The sequence below is a fragment of the Marmota monax genome, unplaced genomic scaffold (genome assembly GCF_021218885.2).
Source record: "Marmota monax isolate L192 unplaced genomic scaffold, Marmota_monax_Labrador192_F-V1.1 WCK01_AAM20220418_F8-fsc00026, whole genome shotgun sequence".
NCBI lineage: Eukaryota > Metazoa > Chordata > Mammalia > Rodentia > Sciuridae > Marmota > Marmota monax.
The window spans coordinates 8,680,368-8,701,220 of record NW_026693108.1 but is presented as its reverse complement, the minus strand read 5'-3'; the positions used below and the strand labels follow the sequence as shown (position 1 = coordinate 8,701,220).

General features: G+C 37.0%; 1 protein-coding gene across 6 annotated transcripts in view; it reads left to right on the top strand.

Moving 5' to 3' along the window:
- The window catches only part of Bivm (basic, immunoglobulin-like variable motif containing), a 33,046-nt gene extending 12,326 nt beyond the window's left edge, over positions 1-20,720 (top strand). For 4 of the 6 annotated variants that reach the window (XM_046454977.2, XM_046454975.2, XM_046454976.2 and 1 more), the window contains exons 3-10: positions 3,118-3,244; positions 6,735-6,830; positions 7,106-7,210; positions 7,423-7,517; positions 15,747-15,879; positions 16,864-16,950; positions 18,103-18,199; positions 19,030-20,720. In XM_046454977.2, coding sequence (XP_046310933.1) covers positions 3,118-3,244; positions 6,735-6,830; positions 7,106-7,210; positions 7,423-7,517; positions 15,747-15,879; positions 16,864-16,950; positions 18,103-18,199; positions 19,030-19,323 — 1,034 coding nt within the window. In that variant the 3' untranslated portion in view covers positions 19,324-20,720. Of the gene's footprint in view, positions 1-810; positions 1,024-3,117; positions 3,245-6,734; positions 6,831-7,105; positions 7,211-7,422; positions 7,518-15,746; positions 15,880-16,863; positions 16,951-18,102; positions 18,200-19,029 lie in introns of those variants that run through there. The other 2 variants (XM_058582737.1, XM_046454979.2) reach the window with 2 other exon arrangements.
- Positions 20,721-20,853: the final 133 nt, after the last annotated feature.

The following is a 20,853-nucleotide window of genomic DNA, read 5'->3' as shown; positions in this document are numbered from 1 at the left end:
TTATACCTTTTTCTAAAAGCCAGTGTAGTGTGTGTGTGTGTGTGTGTGTGTGTACACATTGGTGATGGGGCTACATGGTGAGTTGTGGGTAGGATGAGCAATGGAAGAAAGGGTGTGGGAATGACAAGGGGCAGTGGGCAAAGGTGACTGAATTGATATGATGGGGAGACAGAAGTGTTCAGAGGTTGCTCTTTTCTGTTCCCATCCCAACTTCCACTTTGATGTGGATTCCTTTTGTCTACAGGACCCACGGGCTCAGTGGGTTCTTATGCTCTCTACCAGAAGAATTAGGCCATGCACATGTGTAAAAGGAATGAGGCTCTTCAGTGGAGGCTTCTTCTTGACCCAGAAAGGAGACAGTGCTGATGAGAGAGTCAGGATGGCTAAAGCAAAATACAAGAGCTGTAGAATTTTTTAAAAAATACTTATTTTTTAGTTGTAGTTGGACACAATACCTTTATTTTATTTATTTTTATATGGTACTGAGGATCGAACCCAGGGCCTTGCACTTGCTAGGCAAGCACTCTACCGCTGAGCCACAATCCCAGCCCGAGTTGTAGAATTTTTATGGCGTCTGTAGTGTAGGCAGGGTCCAGTCCCTTGATGCCATCACCTCTACAGGGTTTTAGCTGGGCCTGTCTCTTCTTCAACCTGCCGTTTCATGCAGCACATGTCTCATTACCATCTTCAGTCTCACATTGGGACATTGCTAATATTTTAATTTATATAATTTTGTGAATGAAAAATCCATTAGCATGGTTCAGAGATTAAAAATTGCCAAAGAAGTAAAGGTGGCTGTGGGTAACCTCAGTGACTGTTCTGTGCATGCATTTGCCCCTCACCCCCTGATGTTGCTCCTTGTCATCTGGGAAAGTCCCTAATATTTTTTTTCAGGACAGGGAAGACTATTGTCTGATTTCAGTGGGTTTGATTTAGTGACCTTGTCTGGCTGTGGCTTCTTGGTATTACTGTTGACAACATGATGTCAGAAGGCTGAGCTGTCTTCCAACCTCCCTTCTCCTGGTGAGTTATCTTAATTTTATGGCCTTAAAGATTGGTCCAATTTTTAACTCCTAATTTTCTGGTGCATCTGTTAACTGCATAAGGCTGAGAGCCTGCTTGGCTATCTCATTTTCCCCCAAATAAATTACTCCCTTAATTTTAAGAGGATTCTGTTTTTTTATTGGGGGCAGGGGTAGTTTCCCTGACTCAGGATTAAACCAAAAGTGCACAGAAGACAGGTTCCTGCAGCCCTTGGAGGAAAGTGGAAGAACAGACCTTCCGTGGCCTGCTGTGGTCACAGATTTCCATGTTTTGTTAGCTGTGAAACTAAGTGGCTAGGAAAACTGTCAAGGGAATTAAGTCATTATTAGGCAGTGAAGGTATTTCAGGAAATGGTAGAAAGCCATTTTTCTGTCTTCTGACTCTTTACTGTCCATTTGATCAGTGAGGGAAAGTTGGCACAATGAGTTTTAGCTCGTTTGCAGGTGGTTGCTCAGCTCTGTGAAAAATATGATGTTCTCTGTGAAGACTAAGAATAATTTAAACAAAGGGGGGAATTGCTTCTTGATTGTACAGTCTTCCTTATTCTGACACTTTACAGATATTACATATGTTACAATAGTTTCTGAGTTCCAGCTTGTTTTGGGTGTCACAGGGTTGCATTGTAGGAACTTTGAGAAAAGTTGTGTGTGTGTGTGTGTGTGTGTGAATAGTTTCTTTTTTTTTTTTTTTTTTTCTTTCAGTACTGGGGATTGGACTCAGGGGTGTTTTATCACTGAGCAACATCCCTAGACCTTTTTATTTTTTATTTTGAGATAGGGTCTCACTAAGTTGCCCAAGTTGGCCTTGAACTTGTGATCCTCCTGAATTGCTGGAATTTTTTTTGTGTTGTGTGTCACCACACCTGGCTGTGGTAGGCATTTTGAATGAATAATGCAATTCCCTGGCCATGTTTGTTTTCTAGGAATGTATCTATATAATCTGTTTTATAACCTTCAGTTATGGTTTTTTTGTTTTTTGTTTTTTTTTTTTTGTGGTGCTGGGGATTGAACCCAGGGCCTTGTGCATGCAAGGCAAGCACCCTACCTACTGAGCTATATTCCCAACCTTAACTAACCTTCAGTTAAATTTTATGAAAGTATTTAAAGTATCTGAGTGTAGTTGCCTGAAATGTTAATAGCATTTTAACTAAATGAGTTTGGACATTGCTAATATTTTAATTTATATAATTTTGTGACCGAAAAATCCATTAGCATGGTTCAGAGATTAAAAAGAATAAAAATTAAACAGGTAAATTTTCACATTTGCCTCCCTTTTGTCCAGCTGATAATTCTCCCTTCCCCTGTAGGAAACCACTGTTGGTTGTCTGTCTCTGGGGAGGTGTATGTGCACGCGTGCATGTGTTTGTGTGTATACATGCATACATATGTACGTGCATGCACAGGGAAAGGAGACTTTTTCTACCATTTTGGTTCCTGGTGCTAATGTTAAATTCTAATAATGCACATGTGCATCATTTGCCATTCATTTGTGTCTCTGAAGGCCTCGAGGGATTTTTAAGCATCCATAATCACATTACTGCATACAGCACTTTTGCTTTTTAACAAATTTGCATTAATGCGGTTTTACTACATTAGAAGAAATTGTGTTAGAAAAAACACAATGTATTTTCTGGAAATGGTCTAGTTCAATAGTTTACTGTTGATAACTTGATTTTCTAGATGTAGCTAAAGATTTTGTGATTGATTCTTCACCAGCTAAGTGACTAGCTCTGGATTTGCAATGTAAGAACTTAATCAGAGACAGCAACCCTGGTTGATCAAATAATTTTTTTTTTCTGTCTTGCTTTCTCTTCATGAGAACTATTCTTGAAAATACATGTATTACTTCACTGTGTTTGCAAATGTCATTTTTAGAGCTAATGGTAGTTGCTTTTTTTTTTTTTTTTTTTTTTTGTGGTGCTGGGGATTGAACCGAGGGCCTTGTGCATGCAGGGCAAGCACTCTACCAACTGAGCTATATCTCCAGCTCACTTTTAAATTTTGATATGTAATTTTTATCATGGCAGCTTACTTCATTCCAAGCAGTTTGTTTATTTTATTCTTTGTATTCTAGGCAATGCAAAGAAACAAGTTTCCAAGAAAAAAACTTCTGAGAAAAAAGGAAGGCATCAGAGGGAATGTCCTCAGCATTCTCCTCTTGAGGACATTAAACAGCGGAAAGTATTAGACCTCAGACGATGGTACTGCTGTCATTACAATTTTTACTTTTCAATTTTTAAAATACATATTTTGGCAATAACTTTGGTATTATAAGTTAATAAATCATATGTGATAAATATTTCTAGTTCTCAGATTATATCCAGGATTTATAAATATTCAAAGTGTACTACAAATTTTGGGAGTAGATTAATTATGAGCCATGCCCATGTTTCCCAGACTCTCCTGGCTATTAGAATAATCTATGTGAAAGAAGAGGTACTGGGCCCTGAATTAGAATAAGATATATTCCATGCTTTTATAATTATGTCAAAATGGATTCTACTGTCATGTATAACTAAAAAAGAATCATCTGTGTAATTCCATATTATGGTTATCTAAATGGTCATATTTTGATATAGTTATATGCCTAGTTTTTCTTTGCTGAAGAATTTTAAAGTAAATGACTGAAATCAATCATATTTTACATAACATGCCTAAGTATCATCTCTAAAAAATGGCTTTTATGTAACCAGGTACTACTCTCAGATCTAATAAAATTAGCAATATTTCTTTAACGTATAAATCCTAGGCTGAATTCAGTTCCAAGATTGTCTGAAAATGTCTTCACACCTAGCCCATAGATTTTTTTTCCTAAGGTAGAGATAAACCATTGAAGATTTCTTAATGAAAGCCATTTTACAGAGATAATCTGGGAGTAGTTAGTATGTAGTATGTATTGGAGAAGAAACACAAAAATAAAAAATTAATTCAGACTTCTTTGAAGAATGGCTTTGTACATTTTTGCTTCCAGCCTTCTAGACTTATGATTTGTTTTAATAACAAGTATGTGTAATTAAATGTTAATGTTATAATATGTGAGGCCACAAAGACAGACTAGGAAGGACAGATGGGAGAAATGCCTTGAGGGGAATAATTCTAGGGCTATTTTCCACTAAGAGTATTGCAAGATTAGGGTTGGAGTAGGAAAGCCTATAAAAGATAGTAAAGTGTTGGTAAAAATTTTAACCTGGTGGAGAATAAGACCAGTTAACAAGTTTCGATTGATGAAGAAGTATGAAAAATTTTAAGGGAAACTTTCCTTGCCCTCTGTCTTTTAAAAAAAAAATTAAAATTTTTATGCTTTAGGCCATACTTGGTATTACAAAAAGAATTTGTAGGCATATAATACTTCCAAATATTTGTAAAGATAAATTCTGTGACATATAAAACACTGTATATTATTGGATTTGTAAAATAATCCCAAAGGTTGAGGCAGAATTGTTCACAATAGAAAAAAGAAAAAGTCAATAAATGAATAAGTTACTAGTGCTTCATCAGGGTGGACCACAAATTAATCACTTGTCCACAAAAATTTCTTACCTTGAAATTCATACTCACATTGATTACTTTGAATAAAGACAACAGCAAACTGTGGAGATGCTTTCTGGTGGCCTCCTTGTTTTCACTAAAAAAAAATCAATGGTATTCCAATGGATTAGTGGTCACTTTGAACCTCGGGAGGATCAAATGTCTGAGGAGGAAAACTAGCTTGATGAGATGCCTTGGGATGCCCAAGATTTGTGAAGTGTTTAAGATGGAAGTGGGGGGGCGGGGCGGATTTCAATATGACAGAGTAAGTATAGGCTTTTAAAAAAACTCTATTCCTTTCTGAAAACCCATGAATAACAGCAGCAGCAGCAAAATGAAAACCAGGGGGAAAGCTCCATCTTCTTTAGAACAAAGAATTAGCAATATCCCTGAACCATAGCATCTAAAATGTACTTACCATGTCCTGTGCATACTGGATCAACAGAGAGAAGACTCAGGAGCACAGATTACTGCAGACCTCAAGCAATGCAGGTCTCCTTAAATGTTTATGTGATGGTCCCCCTAAACCATCCAGTGAGCCTTTGGTCAAGGGATGAAAGCAATAATGTCGGGGAGAATCTGCAGAGTTGTTTTTTTTTTTTTTTTTTGTGGATATTCAGTTTAACATGGCAGAAATGCAGAAGAAGACACTGACAACCACCACTTTATCATCTTACTGCCTAACTTCCAGTTGTAGATCCATATACTGGGAAATTAAGAAAATAATCCCTTTTACAATAGTATCAAAAGTAATTAAATAATTAAGCCTAAACTCAACCAAGGATGTAAAAGACTTCTTCACTGAAAGTAACAAAACATTACTGAAATAAACTAAAGACACAAGTAAATGGAAAGCAATCTCATGTTCATGGATTGGAAGACTCAATTATCATTAAAATGACTGTAATTCCCAAAGGGATCTACAGGTTTAGTGCCATCCCTATGAAAATATCAAAGGCAATTTTTGTAGAAATGGAAAAAGAAATTCTAAAATTTGTGTGGAACTTCAACCTCTTCCCCCATGCATCTGTTTCTTCATACCTATCTGTTTGTTTTTCCTTCTTAGAAGGACACCAGCCATTGAATTAAGGGTGTACCCTTCTTCAATATGTCCTCACATCATTAACTTGAATATATCTGCAAAGCCCCTATTTCCAAATAAGGTCGCATTCATAGATATCAGGAGTTAGGCTTATCTTTTTAGGGGACACTGTTAAACCCATAAAACTTAGCATATTATATCAAATGACTGTGATTAGTTTTTGTGTCTCAGGGTCTTAAGTTTCACAATTCGATCTATATATTTGAGGGTCATTGCTGATTTGTGTACATATCTGCATCATAAATTCATATACAAACATATACATACAAATATACATATGTATGAAATTTTTCTTTTTTGTAAATAATTTTCCAGGTAAGACTAAAACTGTAATTACAACGATAAGGCTTGTTTTTCTTTTTTACTTTGGCTACTCCTTAGTACCTTCATTAGTTAGGAAAACATCATTTGAAAGCTAACCTTATTTCTTCTTTAAAACTGAATCCTGTAGTCTGTTTCTTTTCCTTATGTCCATGTGAGTCTTTGTCATTTCCCTTGAAACTTGACTGCTTGGAAAATTGTCTGGGCTACACAACTGAATTGTGCCATGTAAGGGTTTTGTGTTTCATTTTTAAAATCCTCTGTGACAGTTCTGCTCAATGGATTCTTGTTCAGGACACAGTGGGTGATAAATGGATGTCTTTTAGTTTGAGTTGAAGAATCTCCCTGTAAACTTGAAATGTGGGGGACAATGCTTTGCCCTGTTTCTCCAGTATTTCAGAGGTTGCAAATAATTGCAGTTGCTGCTCAGCTAGGCATTCAAGCTGAAATTGAGTAGCTGATATCTAAATTCATATATCATCTATTTTTCCATTAGTTTGGATACTATTTATTTTAATAGTCATATTAGCTATCCTTATTAAAATAGATGATTTTTTTATTATTATGCATTTATAATGTTTAATAAGTATAAAAATATTTTAAATGAATAAAGGTTTCATATTGCTTTCAGTGATCAAAACTTTCTTTATATTAACACTTTAAATCATCATTAGATGAATATTTCTGTTATTTTTTTTCATATTTATTCAAATGAAGAAAGTGATCTTTTATTTTTTCAGGTACTGCATAAGCCGACCACAATATAAGACTTCATGTGGCATCTCCTCATTAATTTCTTGTTGGAATTTCTTATATAGCACAATGGGAGCTGGAAGGTAAGTATGCCACTTTATTGGTTTCTCCAATTCCAAATTTGAAAGTGGTTTGGTGTTGTTTCTGTAATAGAAGGCGGGATAGGTTTTTCATAAATTAAGAAAAAACTGCTGAATCATATTATTAATCTTTAACTTAAAACATATGCATGTCTTCAATAAAATAAAAACAAAGAATAGTGCTAAACTATGTGCAAGCCAGACTTATGTTTTAACATTGAGACAGATTTTTGTGTGTGATTGGAACTGTAAAATGAAAGGCGGTGTTTCTCTTATAGTCTTCCACCTATTACCCAAGAAGAGGCTTTACATATTTTGGGCTTTCAACCCCCATTTGAAGATATCAGGTTTGGCCCTTTCACCGGAAACACAACACTCATGAGGTACGAAGCATTACTTCGAAGCAATCCGTTGTTTCTAGTTCTGCAATATACTGATACTGTAGGTGTGTGTTAAACCATGTACTTTGATGCTAGTCTCTGACCGGTCATAGATATGTTGAGCTTGGGTTTGGCTTGAATTTCTCTAGAATTCAAACAACGGCCTTCCTTGTTAAAGAATTGGTGCTATAAGCAAATTTTCTTGTTATTTTCAGATGGTTTAGACAAATTAATGACCACTTCCATGTAAAAGGATGCTCCTATGTTCTATATAAGCCTCATGGGAAGAACAAAACAGCTGGAGAAACGGGTAGGTGAACATATACAAGATTTATGCACATATGTGTGTGTACACACACATACCTGCTTAAGCATCCAATTCAAAGATTGGCTATTTGATTCATGGGACATTATGTAAATCCTCAACACAACCTGTCACTTTCATATCTGTTTATCCAAATGGAAAATCATGATAGTAATCTGTAGGGGACTCTTCAATATTCAGTTGAATGTTTACCTTTTCTGATATTTGCATGTAGAACTTTTAGAACTTTAAGATCTACCATAAACATGACTGTGACACACTGTTTGTATTGTCTGGGTCTAGGCTATGTGCATGTGTGCTAGTGAAATACCTTTGGGAATAAGCATAGAATTGCAGTTCCTTTTCTTATAAGGGAATGAAAGGATTTAAGAATATCTGATGCCAGACCTGCATGATAACAACAGGACAACAGACTGTGAAAGTGACAAAGCTCTATTATAAAACTGTCTTGATTATAACAGAGAAAAAAGTGGACTTGATTTTAAAGATTAGTTAGCCACTAATTAAGTTATTTGTATTATTGAACAATGTCCATTTGAAAACTATACATTAATCTTTTTGACTTTACAAATCTGATAAATGTAATTTCATGTTAAAGAAAAATGACTCTGACAGTTGTGAAATGGAAGGAAGACAACTATTACACTAGGGAAGAGAGATTGGACTCAACTCCAAAGACAACAAAGACAGCTGGGAACTCACAGTCAAGGAGCAGAGTCAAGGGTCAGTTACTAAGAGGAGACTTCAAGGTTAGGAGGATTCTTATCAAAACAGCATATCAGTCTCCCTGCTTAATGTAGACCAAGGGCTTAGACATCAAGGATGGGGTGATAAGGAACTTGATCAACTACCAAGAGTGGAAGATTCTATTTAAGCTGCCTTAACAAGATTCTTGCAAAAACCGGACACAAACCCCAAGGTTGAGACTGGTTGAGAAGAGGGCTCAAGGATTGGTCTAGGAGAGAGCTGTTATCAATAGAGGTGTATGGTTTACCAAGGTCAGAGATTTGAACATTGAGTAAGGTGCATTTCTGTTGACCTCTGTTGGGTTTATCAAGTTGGTTATGAAGTGGGCAACTTGGAGAGTATGTGTTGGTTTCTATGCATGCTCGTTTGTGACCTTGAAAAAAGTAACTTACTGTGTCCTTGTGTAAACCCTTTGTCTTTTGGTATTAGTACTCACTCTATTGGGCATGGTGAAGATAAAAGGAGACCTGTTTGTGACTCACTGAGCTCCTTGTATTGTGTGGAGTGAGGACTCCACAAGCACTAGCTTCTATTATGACTGAGTTCTGTGCATTCACCTGGGGCTTGTCTGTCCGTGTGGAAAAGACAGCTTGAAATGTTGTGTCAATTTTTTTTTTTTTTAATTTCTAGGCGGACTGTTAACACATCCTTCTCAGTAATGAATCAGGCAATTAAAAAGTTTAAAAGGATATATTTTCCAGGTTGTTCATTTTTCTGGTTTGCTTTTGATACTGTCCATTGAGTTTGAGTGTTTTAATTTTTTTTTCTATCACAGTTTTCATTCGAAAGCCCCTGATTCATTGAGCTTCCTGGCTATTCAAAATAGGCTGCAGGCTGTAGTCTTGGTTTGACCTGTGGGCGGGAGCTTTCCAATCCTGACCTTAGCTGATGATGCCTATATACCGCCACCTGACACTTGAGGGACTGGCAGCTCTCTTGCCAGTCTCTTTGCCGGGCTTTGCTGGGCTTCTCTCTCTTATCCTCTTCTTCACAAAGTACAGATCATGGTTAGCTCTTTGCACCCTGCTTATGGAAAGGCCTGTTGTGGAACACATGGAATGCAGTGTTTTCTTACTTTGACAGATTGCTATTTAGCTGCTCATCCTGGACTCAAGTTCGAGAAGGACTGTTTCTTCTGCTTGCCACACAAGATCAAATCCCTCCATCCCCCAGAATATCACATTTTGTGTGTGCCTCTGATAGAACTTTTGTTCCATGCCTAGGTTGTTCTTAAAAAATAGTTTCTTCCAGGGCTGGGGACGTAGCTCAAGCAGTAGCACGCTTGCCTGGCATGTGCGGGGCGCTGGGTTCGATCCTCAGCACCACATAAATATAAAAAATAGAGGTATTGTGTCCACCGAAAACTAACTAACTAAATAAATAAATATAAAAAAAAATAGTTTCTTCCAAAAAAGCCTGAGCTTCCTTGAGGCCAAAATCCATGTTCTTATCATTTATGCATTACCATCCTGATACTTTGGTGCTCATAAGCAGTAAATTTAATAAATCCTAGGATGAGGCAGTGAGGCAGGAGGAACTCAGGAGATGGGGCCAGGAAGCTTCTAGAAGAGAGTTTTGCTTTTTCTTCATCTAAAAATCTGGCCTTCTTCCTTTGGAAGTGCTCTTTGTCCTGACATAGGAAGGAGATACTTAGCTTCCTCTTTCTTCAGCAACCCTTTTTCTGGCTCTAGCCTGCTCTCCCTCCCCTCCCTCCCAAACACCTCAGCATCTGCACCCTGCCCATCTGGTATCCTTCTGCTGTCTCTTTGAATCTTCCTTGGAAGTTTTTCAGACGGCTAGTTGTTATCTTTTCCTAAAGCCTGAAATTTACATTTAGCAGTGCCCTGGACATTGCCTTCTGTGTAATAAGTGTTCAGAAAAAGGTTAAAACCTCTCAAAAATCACTTCTACACTGTTTCATGGGACTCTATGTATCTTTCTTAATGGAGCATGGATCAAAAGGTAGGAGTAGAAATAATCAGTGAGGGGCATTCACACATATGTGTAGGATACAAGGAAAGTCATGCTGTACACTTCCTGGGCTGTGTCCCAAGGCTGTGGTCTGAGTAGGATCCTGGGAGACACTGGATAAGGACCCGTATTCCTTTCATGTGCTTGCCTTTTGGGCTGCTGATCATAAGAGGATTTCATCAGAGCTTTTCACAGCTTTTGGCAGCATCAAGATGGAGTGGGAGAATGAATGAAAAGATGGGTCAGTGAAATTAAGGAGAATCAAGGGAATCATGAACACTCAGAAAAACTAGAATATGAAAGAACATAGGATAGCAAAGAAACTCTGGGTATGGAGGAAACATGAGTCATATTAAATTTAATCAAATTCTCAAAGGAAGAAAATATAAACCTTAATTAATAACATACTAAAAGGGCCCTGGATAAAGTTGATTCCCCAAGGAACTGCTATTCTGGTATTTTATTTATAAGAGTTTTGACCAAATGTTCTGGACAACTTTAAGATTTTATACCAATTTTATTAGAAATTCTCACTTATAAGTATTTTGAAGTTGTATGCTTTTAGAAATTTTCCAGTAGTCTGGTACCTCCCAAGTTCTTCATGACAAATTTAAGTGTAATGATTTGATGGACATGCTGTCCAGTTATCTTAACAATCTCGAATGTGCAGGATTTGTGGTACGGGGTTGCACTGATTTTTTTGACTTGTGTGTTTAAACTTCCTCCAACATACATCTAGTCTCTTTTCATTTGAGGAATGGGATAAACTACCCAATTTCCTTTTTTTATTTTATTTTTTATTTTTGGGCAGGGAGGTGAGGGATCAGTGGTGGTTTCTGCAAATTTCTTTAAGTTTTAGTAAAATATTTTCCCACTTTTATTCCTATTTTCCTTTTCATTTTAGAACACTTGAATCATTCCTGTTACCTTTTCTATGTGAATTTCCTGAAGGTTAATTAATCTGCTTACTGCCTGGCTCCTTGTCCATAGGGATGGTCCTGTATAGCCCTCTGATTCCATGTGTGATGCTCATGACCTTGAGCATGTTCCCTACAGCTTCTGATTGTATTCAGGGAGGAATGAGGCTCTAGTATGAGCATTTTTTGTGATTTCTCTCACTGTAGAATAAAGAATTACAGAGATAGGCTTTTCTTGATTGTGTCTTAAATATTCAGTAGTGAAAACCTTTGTCAGTTGGTGCTACTTGCTTTTAAAATGAAATGTTTCTTCTTTTTATGTTTAAATTATTTTTTATGGATGTTTTTCACCCTGGGCTTGAGTTTTCCTGGGACTCTGCTTCTTTGACAATAATTCCCTTGTGCTTGAGCACACGTTCATTTCCAGTGGGCCCTCAGTAAACTGAACTTACTCATGGAATAAAAGTGAAGAGTAGAGATTTTGATAAAATTTAACTGTTAATGTGAGTTGAAGTATTTTTTTCAGAGGTGTAATTAGTCTCAGTATTAGCCATCCATTCAGATAGCTTGGCTTAACCACAATAATCATACCAGGGAAGTCCAGATTCATTTTTTTTTTATCAGCTGGCTTGGAAATTTGACTTTTGTTCAGATGACTACTTTTTGTTTTTCCAGTGGGTATTGCAGTTCATGACTTTGCCTAACAGAGAATACCAACCTCTTCCTCATCATGACATAACCCACACATATCCTACCCATGGCTGGAACTCCAGTTCACTGAGCATCCCTGCATACCCCAAGGGGAAAGTGCATTAATATCCATTTTCCTTGTCCACTGTTTTTCTCCAATTCATAATAAACACAATTCCAGGTAAATCTCTTCACCGTGCAGTGCTAACTTCTCTTTCCTCCCTAGCAGCTCTTGGGTGCCTGCCTGTGGCACAAACCCCCAGTATCTTTCCAAATTGATGCAGATTGTCCTTCCACTGCTGTCCCATGTGTACCTGTGGTATTCAGAGCTGTCAAGAGGGTGAGGCCCTTGCAGGATGATGGGATGATACTGAATGACTGATCACAGTTCCAGAATCTCTTACCTTTTAAGTAGTAAAAATACATTCTATTAGATTCTTTTAGAGTTTGCTGGAGTCTTCTATAGCTGATCAGTCTCTCTTATGACAAGCTCATATTAAACAAATCTTAAAAATGACAGATGTTAATGCACTAAGGTGAGACTCATTCTACCTCCTGGGCCTGAGTTCTCTTGTTGGCAGCTCAACACTGGCTTCTCTTGATGGTACAGCAAACCTGCTAATTCCTATAGTTTTAATCTCTTCTCTCTCCTCTGTAAGTTCATGACTCTGTTTAGTGGTGGTTGCGCTGTCACTTAAGTTCCAGATTTTTTAGATAATATACAGGTCTAGACTGCACTTTGTTCTGGGTTTGGCTCCTGTCACTAACACATTCATGCCTTCTCATTCACAGAAGCACTCTCTTGGATGAAGACTGTAATGTATTAAATACTGTATTTACTGTCTTTTGTTTCAGAGGGTGATCTTTTTCTGGCTTTGTCCTGAAATTGTTGGGGTGTCCTACGGTAGGCTTCTTTCTACTATTGTACCTTCTGTTCTAAACCAGGAGACTTGCTGTTCCCTGACACATCCCTCCCACTCCTGTGGTTTTGTTTTCTCCTCACACCCTTTCCTCTATGTGGGTTGTTGAAATCCCGCCACCTCATTAAGTTCCATCTTGAATGCCACATCTTCTTGATTCCTCAAACCCAATGTGCACTTTCTCCTTTGAATTCTATATCTGTTTTGTAGTCCTGTCTTGTAACCCCTTATATTAAAGTTACTTGTATCATCTTCCCTATCGTTTCTTCGTAGTATCTGGTATATTTACAAGGTGCTCATGAATTGAGTTAAATTAAAATTTCCTCTTAACTTTAGACCAGTGACTCTCAAACTATGATTTCTGGACCAATATCGGTATCACCTGCTAACTTGTTAGAAATGCAGATTTCTTGGTCTCCACCATGGACCTGCTGGCTCAGCTGCTCCAAGGGTGGCACCAGCAGTGTGTCCTTTGACAAGCCCTTCATTCTCAGCTTTGAGAACCACTGACGTAGCCTTCCTAAGAGTTGGTATCCAGCCTCTTTATCAAGAACATGGCTTTCCATTTGTAGGAAATACCATCATTTCAAACTGTGTTTAGATGCATCCTGGGGATTCTGGACTGGTAGGGGAGAGGGTGGCACCTGCAGTCCTCCCAGTATTTTTTCATTAGCAGCTCTGCTTTTATTCCTTTAATGGACTAGTCTGCCATGAAAATTTTCTTTGAAGAAGGGGCTGCATCTTAAGAAAAGTTTGAAAATTGCTGATCCAAATTTGTTGGCATGAGGTTGGCAAACTACTGCCCCTGCTCACAGGGCCTGATGTGTCAATAAAGTTTTATTGGAACGCAGCTTCATCCATTGGCTCACACATGCCCATGCTGCTCTCAGGCCACAGTGGCAGAGCTGAGTTGTGTGAGTAGTGCCTGTGACCTGTAGGCCTAAGGTGTTTACTAGGTGGCCCTAGAAGGAAAGGTTTGCTGATCTCTAACTTCAGCCACACAGAATGATGTCACGTACCTCGAAGTAAGAAGAAAAACATCCCTGAGTGTCGTAAACTCACCAACATTCTAACATATTACATCATGTAGGTAGATATTCAACATATCATATATAATAATAAGCCCATAAACATCACTGCAGAGGAGAAAAACCACCTCCCGTCTTCCAGAAAAGTAGGTCACATCAGCAGACAAAATGATGTGAGTATTAAGGGTAGCAGACTTTCTTACCTACCTCATTTGCTCATGACATCTTGAATACATTTTAGGACATTAAAGTATTACTATTCACAATCACTAAACTTTTGTATTACATTTGAATTAAGAAAGAAGGAAAATATGAAATACATAAAGATTTCCACTGGGAAAAAATTATACTGAAAGTTCTTTTGAAAAACTTTTAAATTATTTTGGAAAACTTTTTATCAGTTTTGCAACCTTAAAAAGACTTAAAATGATTTTAGGAGTTTTTCGAAGTCAGTTGTGTATATAAATGTCTTATAATTATTGAGCTTATAAGATGGCTAAATCCACACATTTAGATTTGTATACTATCCCAGAACCTATCTACAGTCAAGTTCAGTTTTGGAAATGAAATGTTGACTCTTTTCTGAACTTCAGTTCTTAAAATTCTTCATTTAGAGCTGTCCAGGTGTATCAGTCTTTAGATCATCAGTAAAACCCACAAAAAACTGACTATCATTTGTCATTATGAAATAGTGATTGTGGTAGAAAAGATCCCTTAGCTGTGCAGGGATGCCCTGGTGGTAGAAATCTATACAGAAGGTCCAGATGAAGCTTTGGGGACTGAGGATGTGGGTCGGTAGCAGGGCACTTGCAGAGCATGTGAAGCCCTGGGTTCAATCCCTAGAACTTCCAAAAAAAAAAAAAAAAAAAGGAAGAAGAAGAAACAACTTTGGAGAAAGAATTTAAGCCAGAAACGTTATGTCTTCATGGGCAGAGGAGACACGTGGGAGATGTGGGAAGCGGACCTCTTGCTCCTTTCTCTAGTCATTGCCCTGCTGTTTTTAGTGGTCTTCAGCTATTTCAGGGCCCAGAAAATCGATCATTGTAACTGTAATTTGCAAGCTTTTATCTACTATTTTTAGGATTTCCAGTTTTAATGGGCTATTTGTTAATGAATAATTTAATTTCTTCCAGGAATGCAAGTTAATGAAGCCTCAGTTAATGGCTTTGGGTACTGAGTGCTGGTAAAAACTTGTTTCTTATGGTAATGCTTTAAAAATTGCTTGACAACTCTTATAGTTATGGGAAATAGAGGAGGAAGAATGGTTAGAAGAGGTTGTTGTCATGCTCCAGCCTGACTGAGGTTCTTACAAGAACAACTTTGTCTGTAACTTTTGAAGGAAGATGTGGAGAAAGAAAGTGTTTTATTGGGGGAAGTAGGCGTTTTTGGAGCCTACTTATTACCTGGAATCTATCTTTATCTATATATATCTGTGGTCTTTAAACTGGGATGAACATACTACAGCCATATTAGAATGTATATATCTTAATTTTAATCTAAATTAAAGATTTAACTTTTTGTCTCATTAGTATAAAAGTGTGTGTATGCAGTGGATGAACAAATGTGATTAAACTGGGCGTGGTAATTCAGAATTTTGAGTGATAGATGTGCACAACCAGAAAAGTTGAGATCATTGCTGTAGGCACAAGTTACTGGGTTTTATATAGGAATTAAATCTCATAGACAACTTTGTGTATTATTAGGTTTGGGTAAGCAAGGACATATTGTTCTATTCAATGTGTCTGAATTTCAATCTTAAAAAGTGAAACTGAAAATAAATTTATGAATCTTTTTGTACCTTTCAATATCTTCTCATTCCCCCCAGCAATGTCAGTGTGTTCCAAGCAATGTCTTTTCTGTCTTTTGGTCCTAACTAGTCCATTGAATAAAGCATGACCACTGCTTTATGGGCCCTCAATGTGTTTGGTTCTGTTTTGGTAGCTTCAGGAGCCTTGTTGAAGTTAACACGTGGATTGAAAGACGAGTCACTTGCTTATATCTATCATTGCCAAAATCATTATTTTTGTCCAATTGGCTTTGAAGCAACTCCCGTTAAAGCGAATAAGGCCTTCAGGTAAGTGTTTGTGTATTTTATCTGGGTACTTTGACAGGAAAATTGTGTTGTAGAAAGTGTTTTAAGGAATATTAAAAAATATTGTGAGTCTCCTAGAAATTGAAAACTTAGACTGTTCTTTAAAGATTATATATAGCTTTTTTGTGGAATTGTGTTTAATCTTAGTTTAACACATATCCATTTTACTGTTGTATAGCCATTATAAGAGAAAGTCATTTGAAGACTCACTCTTATGTCTCTTATAAAATAGTTCCAAAGGACTTTCCATACTGTATCTCTGTTTCCTCATCCAGTGTCCCACATGAACAATGTATTGAGAGGATTGCTACAGCTCAGTAAAGTGAAAAGCATCTTCCATCTTCGAGTGAAAACCATGGGATTTTTTCTTCCCTTCTTCACCTGAAAAACATGCAGTGTATCAGGGTTCTCCCTTTGTCTTGGTTGCAGGGAAACTCAGAGCCCATTGTTATTTCTAATGTCAGGAACTATATTACCTTAATGGTTATATTTGCTTCTTTCTTTTATTAAAGAAAGACCATTCCAGACCTGTTTGAGTTAGAATTTCCAGGGATATGTCTAGGAAATCAGTGTAGTTAAAAGTTGCATTAGTGCATCTTTGTTTTAGGCTTGTAATTTTATCACACCTGTTGAAATTTCTTGGTTGCATTGTGAGAGGAGAAGAGAGATTGAAGAATGCTTGTAGCAGGCTAGGATTTTTTTTTTTCCTTCTAGGATTTGAAGATGATATATAAAATCTTTGAGCCCTAGATTTTGAGTAGGGAATTAAGGCTTACATTTAATTTGTAGGTTGTCTTTAATGGTCTTCAGAAGTTTGCCCAAGCTTAAAACCTAATATCCATTTTAGATTAATGAACGCCATCTTTGAATGCATTTTAGCAGACCCTTTGATATATAGTTGAGGCAGTGTACTTGAGGGGGTGAATGACATTTATTACGCTTACCACAAATGTATTTTATATTTAGCAGGGGTCCTCTCTCACCACAGGAAGTAGAATATTGGATCTTAATTGGAGAATCAAGTAGAAAACATCCTGCCATCCACTGTAAAAAGTATGTTGACTTTCCTGTTTTTTTCTTCTTTAATGGAGACAAGATTTAGATGTCATAAAAAGCATGGACCTCAATTGTATAAATTAGATGAGTTCTGATAAGTTTATCACCCCATGGAGACGTGGTCCATTTTCATTGTTATAGAAAGTACCCTCATTTTCTATTCTTGTCTGTTCCCACAGGCAACCTGAGTTGAGATCTCCTCATCATATTTTTTCTTGGCCTCTTCTTGAATTTCATATAAATGGAATGATACAAAATTCTTCTGTGTCTGCTTCTTCATTTAGGAAACATATCTAGAACCTATATTATTCTATAAAAATTTCAGAATTTGTTGATTTCTACTTAAAAACTTGTTGAGATTTTGATTAGGATAAAATCCATAGAATTCATAGTTTCATTTGAGGAGAACTGACATCTTAACAATATGAAATCTTCCAATCTGTGAATGTGGAATATCTCTACTTAATTAAACTTTAATTTTTCTCGACAGTGTTGTGTATTTTTTAATAGTCATATGTATCATTTGTTAAATTGCTTCCCAAGTGTACCATATTTTTTGATGCTATTGTAAATTAACTTTTTAAAAATCAATTTTGTCATCATTTGCTGGTCCTATACAAATAAATAACTGATTTTCCTATGTAGACCTTGAATCTTATATATTTAACAAGTTCACTTATTAACTTTAGGAATTGTTCTGTAAGGCTCTTGGATTTTCTGCACAATCGTGTTGTTTATTAATGGAGAAATGTTATCTTTTAATTCTTTTAAAAATTTAGCCAGGCATATGGCCTGTGCCTTGAGGCCAGACTGGGCAACATGGCAAGACTCCATTTCAAAAAAAGTTGATTATAATTCCAAAGAAATAAGGCATGTTCCTGCCTTCGCCTGAAGGTTGTTATCTAATATGCTGACATATATTTATTTTGTAGGAAAAGTAACTTGTTGTAAACTATGATCCTTGACAATAAATAGTTGGATAAACACAATTGTCATAAAACAGGAAGTTTTTAAAGCTTAGTATATGGAACAATGCTGACAAGAATTATTGCCAATTATTGTTTTGTTAATATTGTAGTTACTTGGGCTTGTGAAAGAATATTATGGACCTAAAGAAAGCTGTGTTGTATTCTTTCTTTTTAACTATAGATGGGCGGATATTGTTACTGATCTAAACACTCAAAATCCAGAATACCTAGATATTCGGCATTTAGAGAGAGGGCTGCAGTTTCGAAAAACAAAGAAGGTAAGAAAAACACTGTTGCATTTGAAGGCATTTTTCCAAATAACCAAAATGCAGTGTTTTAACTCAGCATTCTATAGGTGGTAAATCATAGAAAGTTAGTTCAGACCATATCGGACAGAAAATTATCTTAAAGACCTAGGGCTGTGTTTACAACTCAAGGACAAGGAGAAGAGCCTGGAGTCACCAGGGAATGGCACCCAGTATAGGAATGATAGCAGGACCCACGTAGCTAGTAATCACTCTTATGGAGGTCATAGTTTTCTTAGCTCTCTTTTCCTCTGATTATTTCTTGAAGATCATCATCTTTCAATTCATGTCTCCCTTTCAGATGACCAGTCTAGACTGAGACTGACCTGCCTTGGTCTAGTTCCATCATCTTGGCTGAACTGGGACCAAATTAATTATGATCATGGGTCAGAGCCATGTGTTCAACAAGGCTGAGAGGGAAGCTCTCAGAGAAAAGTAGATTGCAGTATGGATTTTTGTAAACATCCCTGATATAATCCTATAATGTAAGAGCACATGAAGAGTGGGAGAGGAAGAGGGATGATCTTGGTGTTTGAATTAGGCAGAAGAGGCAGCGACAGTGTGTGTAGAGAGGCACCTGGGGTGGGAGAGGTGTTTTGGCTCCTGTGGGCTTTGTTTTGTAAAGACAGTGTCAGGAATGATGCATAGGATAGTGTGCTCTGGTGTCTGACCAGAGAAGTACTGTTTTTAGGAATGTGTAAGGGCAAAACAACAACAAACAGAAAAGGGGGTCCATCGGGACCCACACATTTATATAATTTACTTTTCTATATTTTCTTGACCTGCCTTTTTTCTCTTTTCAGGTTGGGGGGAATTTGCACTGCCTCATAGCATTCCAGAGACTTCATTGGCAAAGATTTGGGCTTTGGAACTTTCCATTTGGAACCATCAGACAAGACTCACAACCTCCAGCACATGCCCAGGGCATGGCCAAATCTGAGAGTGAAGACAATATCTCCAAGAAGCAGCATGGGCATCTGGGCCGGTCCTTCAGTGCCAGTTTCCATCAGGACTCATCATGGAAAAAGATGTCCAGCATCCATGAGAGAAGGAACCGTGGCTACCAGGGCTACCGCGACTATGATGGGGATGAGTGACCCTGCTGGGCTCTCCGCATGGTGTCATCCACACAGCTTACCTACAGGGCTGCAATACGATAGTGGAAGGTTGAAACGTCTACATTAATAGAACAGATCTTGTGGTACAAAGCATAACCTTATAGTTCTTAATAAATAAGCTTATATATGATTATCATGGGCGATTTCAGATGTATAAGCAGATAAGCACAGATTATTGCCCTTTTAAAATTAAGAGTATGTAAACAATCTAGACAAAAAGTTTCATAAAAATCCCAAAATTTACAACTATTTCTAAACAGAAACACAAATTCACTTAACAGCATCAAGATTTGAAATACTTAAGCATGAAGTGATTTATGACTCGATCCCTAGCTAATTTGTTACAGATAGTTTTATTCCTAAGATGAAGATGTAAAGCATTTGTCTACCCTTAAAAAATGGGGGCTGCCAATTTCTAGGTTTTGCTCATGGTTAAAGCTCATTTAAAATTATTTTGAGTCTAGTACTTCTTTCACTAATAGCAGTATTTTGCTTGCCTCATTTGTCTCCTGATTAACTGTCTCAGGATTCTCAATAAAGAGGCAAAAGAGGAAAGACTCAAAAAACCTGGTCTTTTCTATTGGTGTAAAGGGTGACTTAGTGCATTGATTCCTTCATGACTTTCCTGACTGTTAGTATCAAATATTGACAAGAACCTTAGGTTTTGAAGACTTCTGTAAGTCTAGAATAAACCTGGCTTAGTGATAGAATAGAAGAACAGTGGCATCTGAAGTTTCTGTACCCAAGCTACCTTGCAGGGAGATTTTCTGATACTTGACTGATCCCTAGAATGGCATCATATGTTAATAATGGCTTTGAAGATGCATCAAGAATGCCCAGGTCACTCAGAGGGCACTCTCCACATTCTAAACTCTAACTCTGAGCTGTTTCTTTTTTTGATCCAATTGTCTTTTTGAAGTGAGTTAAATATTTTGGAAGTGTGGATTTCATGTATTTGAGCTCCTCTCTAGCTGCTGTCAGTTCTTCTTCTGCTGCCAACCTGTGACTCACAAACAACTAGGATCTCTTGTTCTTTCATTTTAGGGGTTTGTTCCAGGACTTACAACAGTAGCTTGGTGATTACAAGGTGCTGGATATGTTGGTAACCATATTGCAATACACCTCAAGGAGAGGGTTCAGACTTTTATTTTTAAAATAGTTTCATTTTTTTTCTCTTGAATTTTATATCCATTTGTCCACATACACATGTCTAGCCTACAGAAAGGGATATATATTATGAAATGGTCATTTTTCTGAAGAGAATATTTTGCTTGAAATGCAAAGGACTGAAAGATTTGTAGGTTGTTGATTTTGTTACTTCATACTGGAACTTTTAAAAGGTTTTCATCAAATAAAATTTTGTTTTCTACTTTTAATCATGTGTTATCAAACTTTTGTTTTAGATAAAAGGGTATTCTTTTATGTACATGATAATTTGTCTGTTCTGCCTAACTAGTGTGTTATAGGAAACCATCCTGAATCTTATTACTTTTGTAATCAATGAAATAA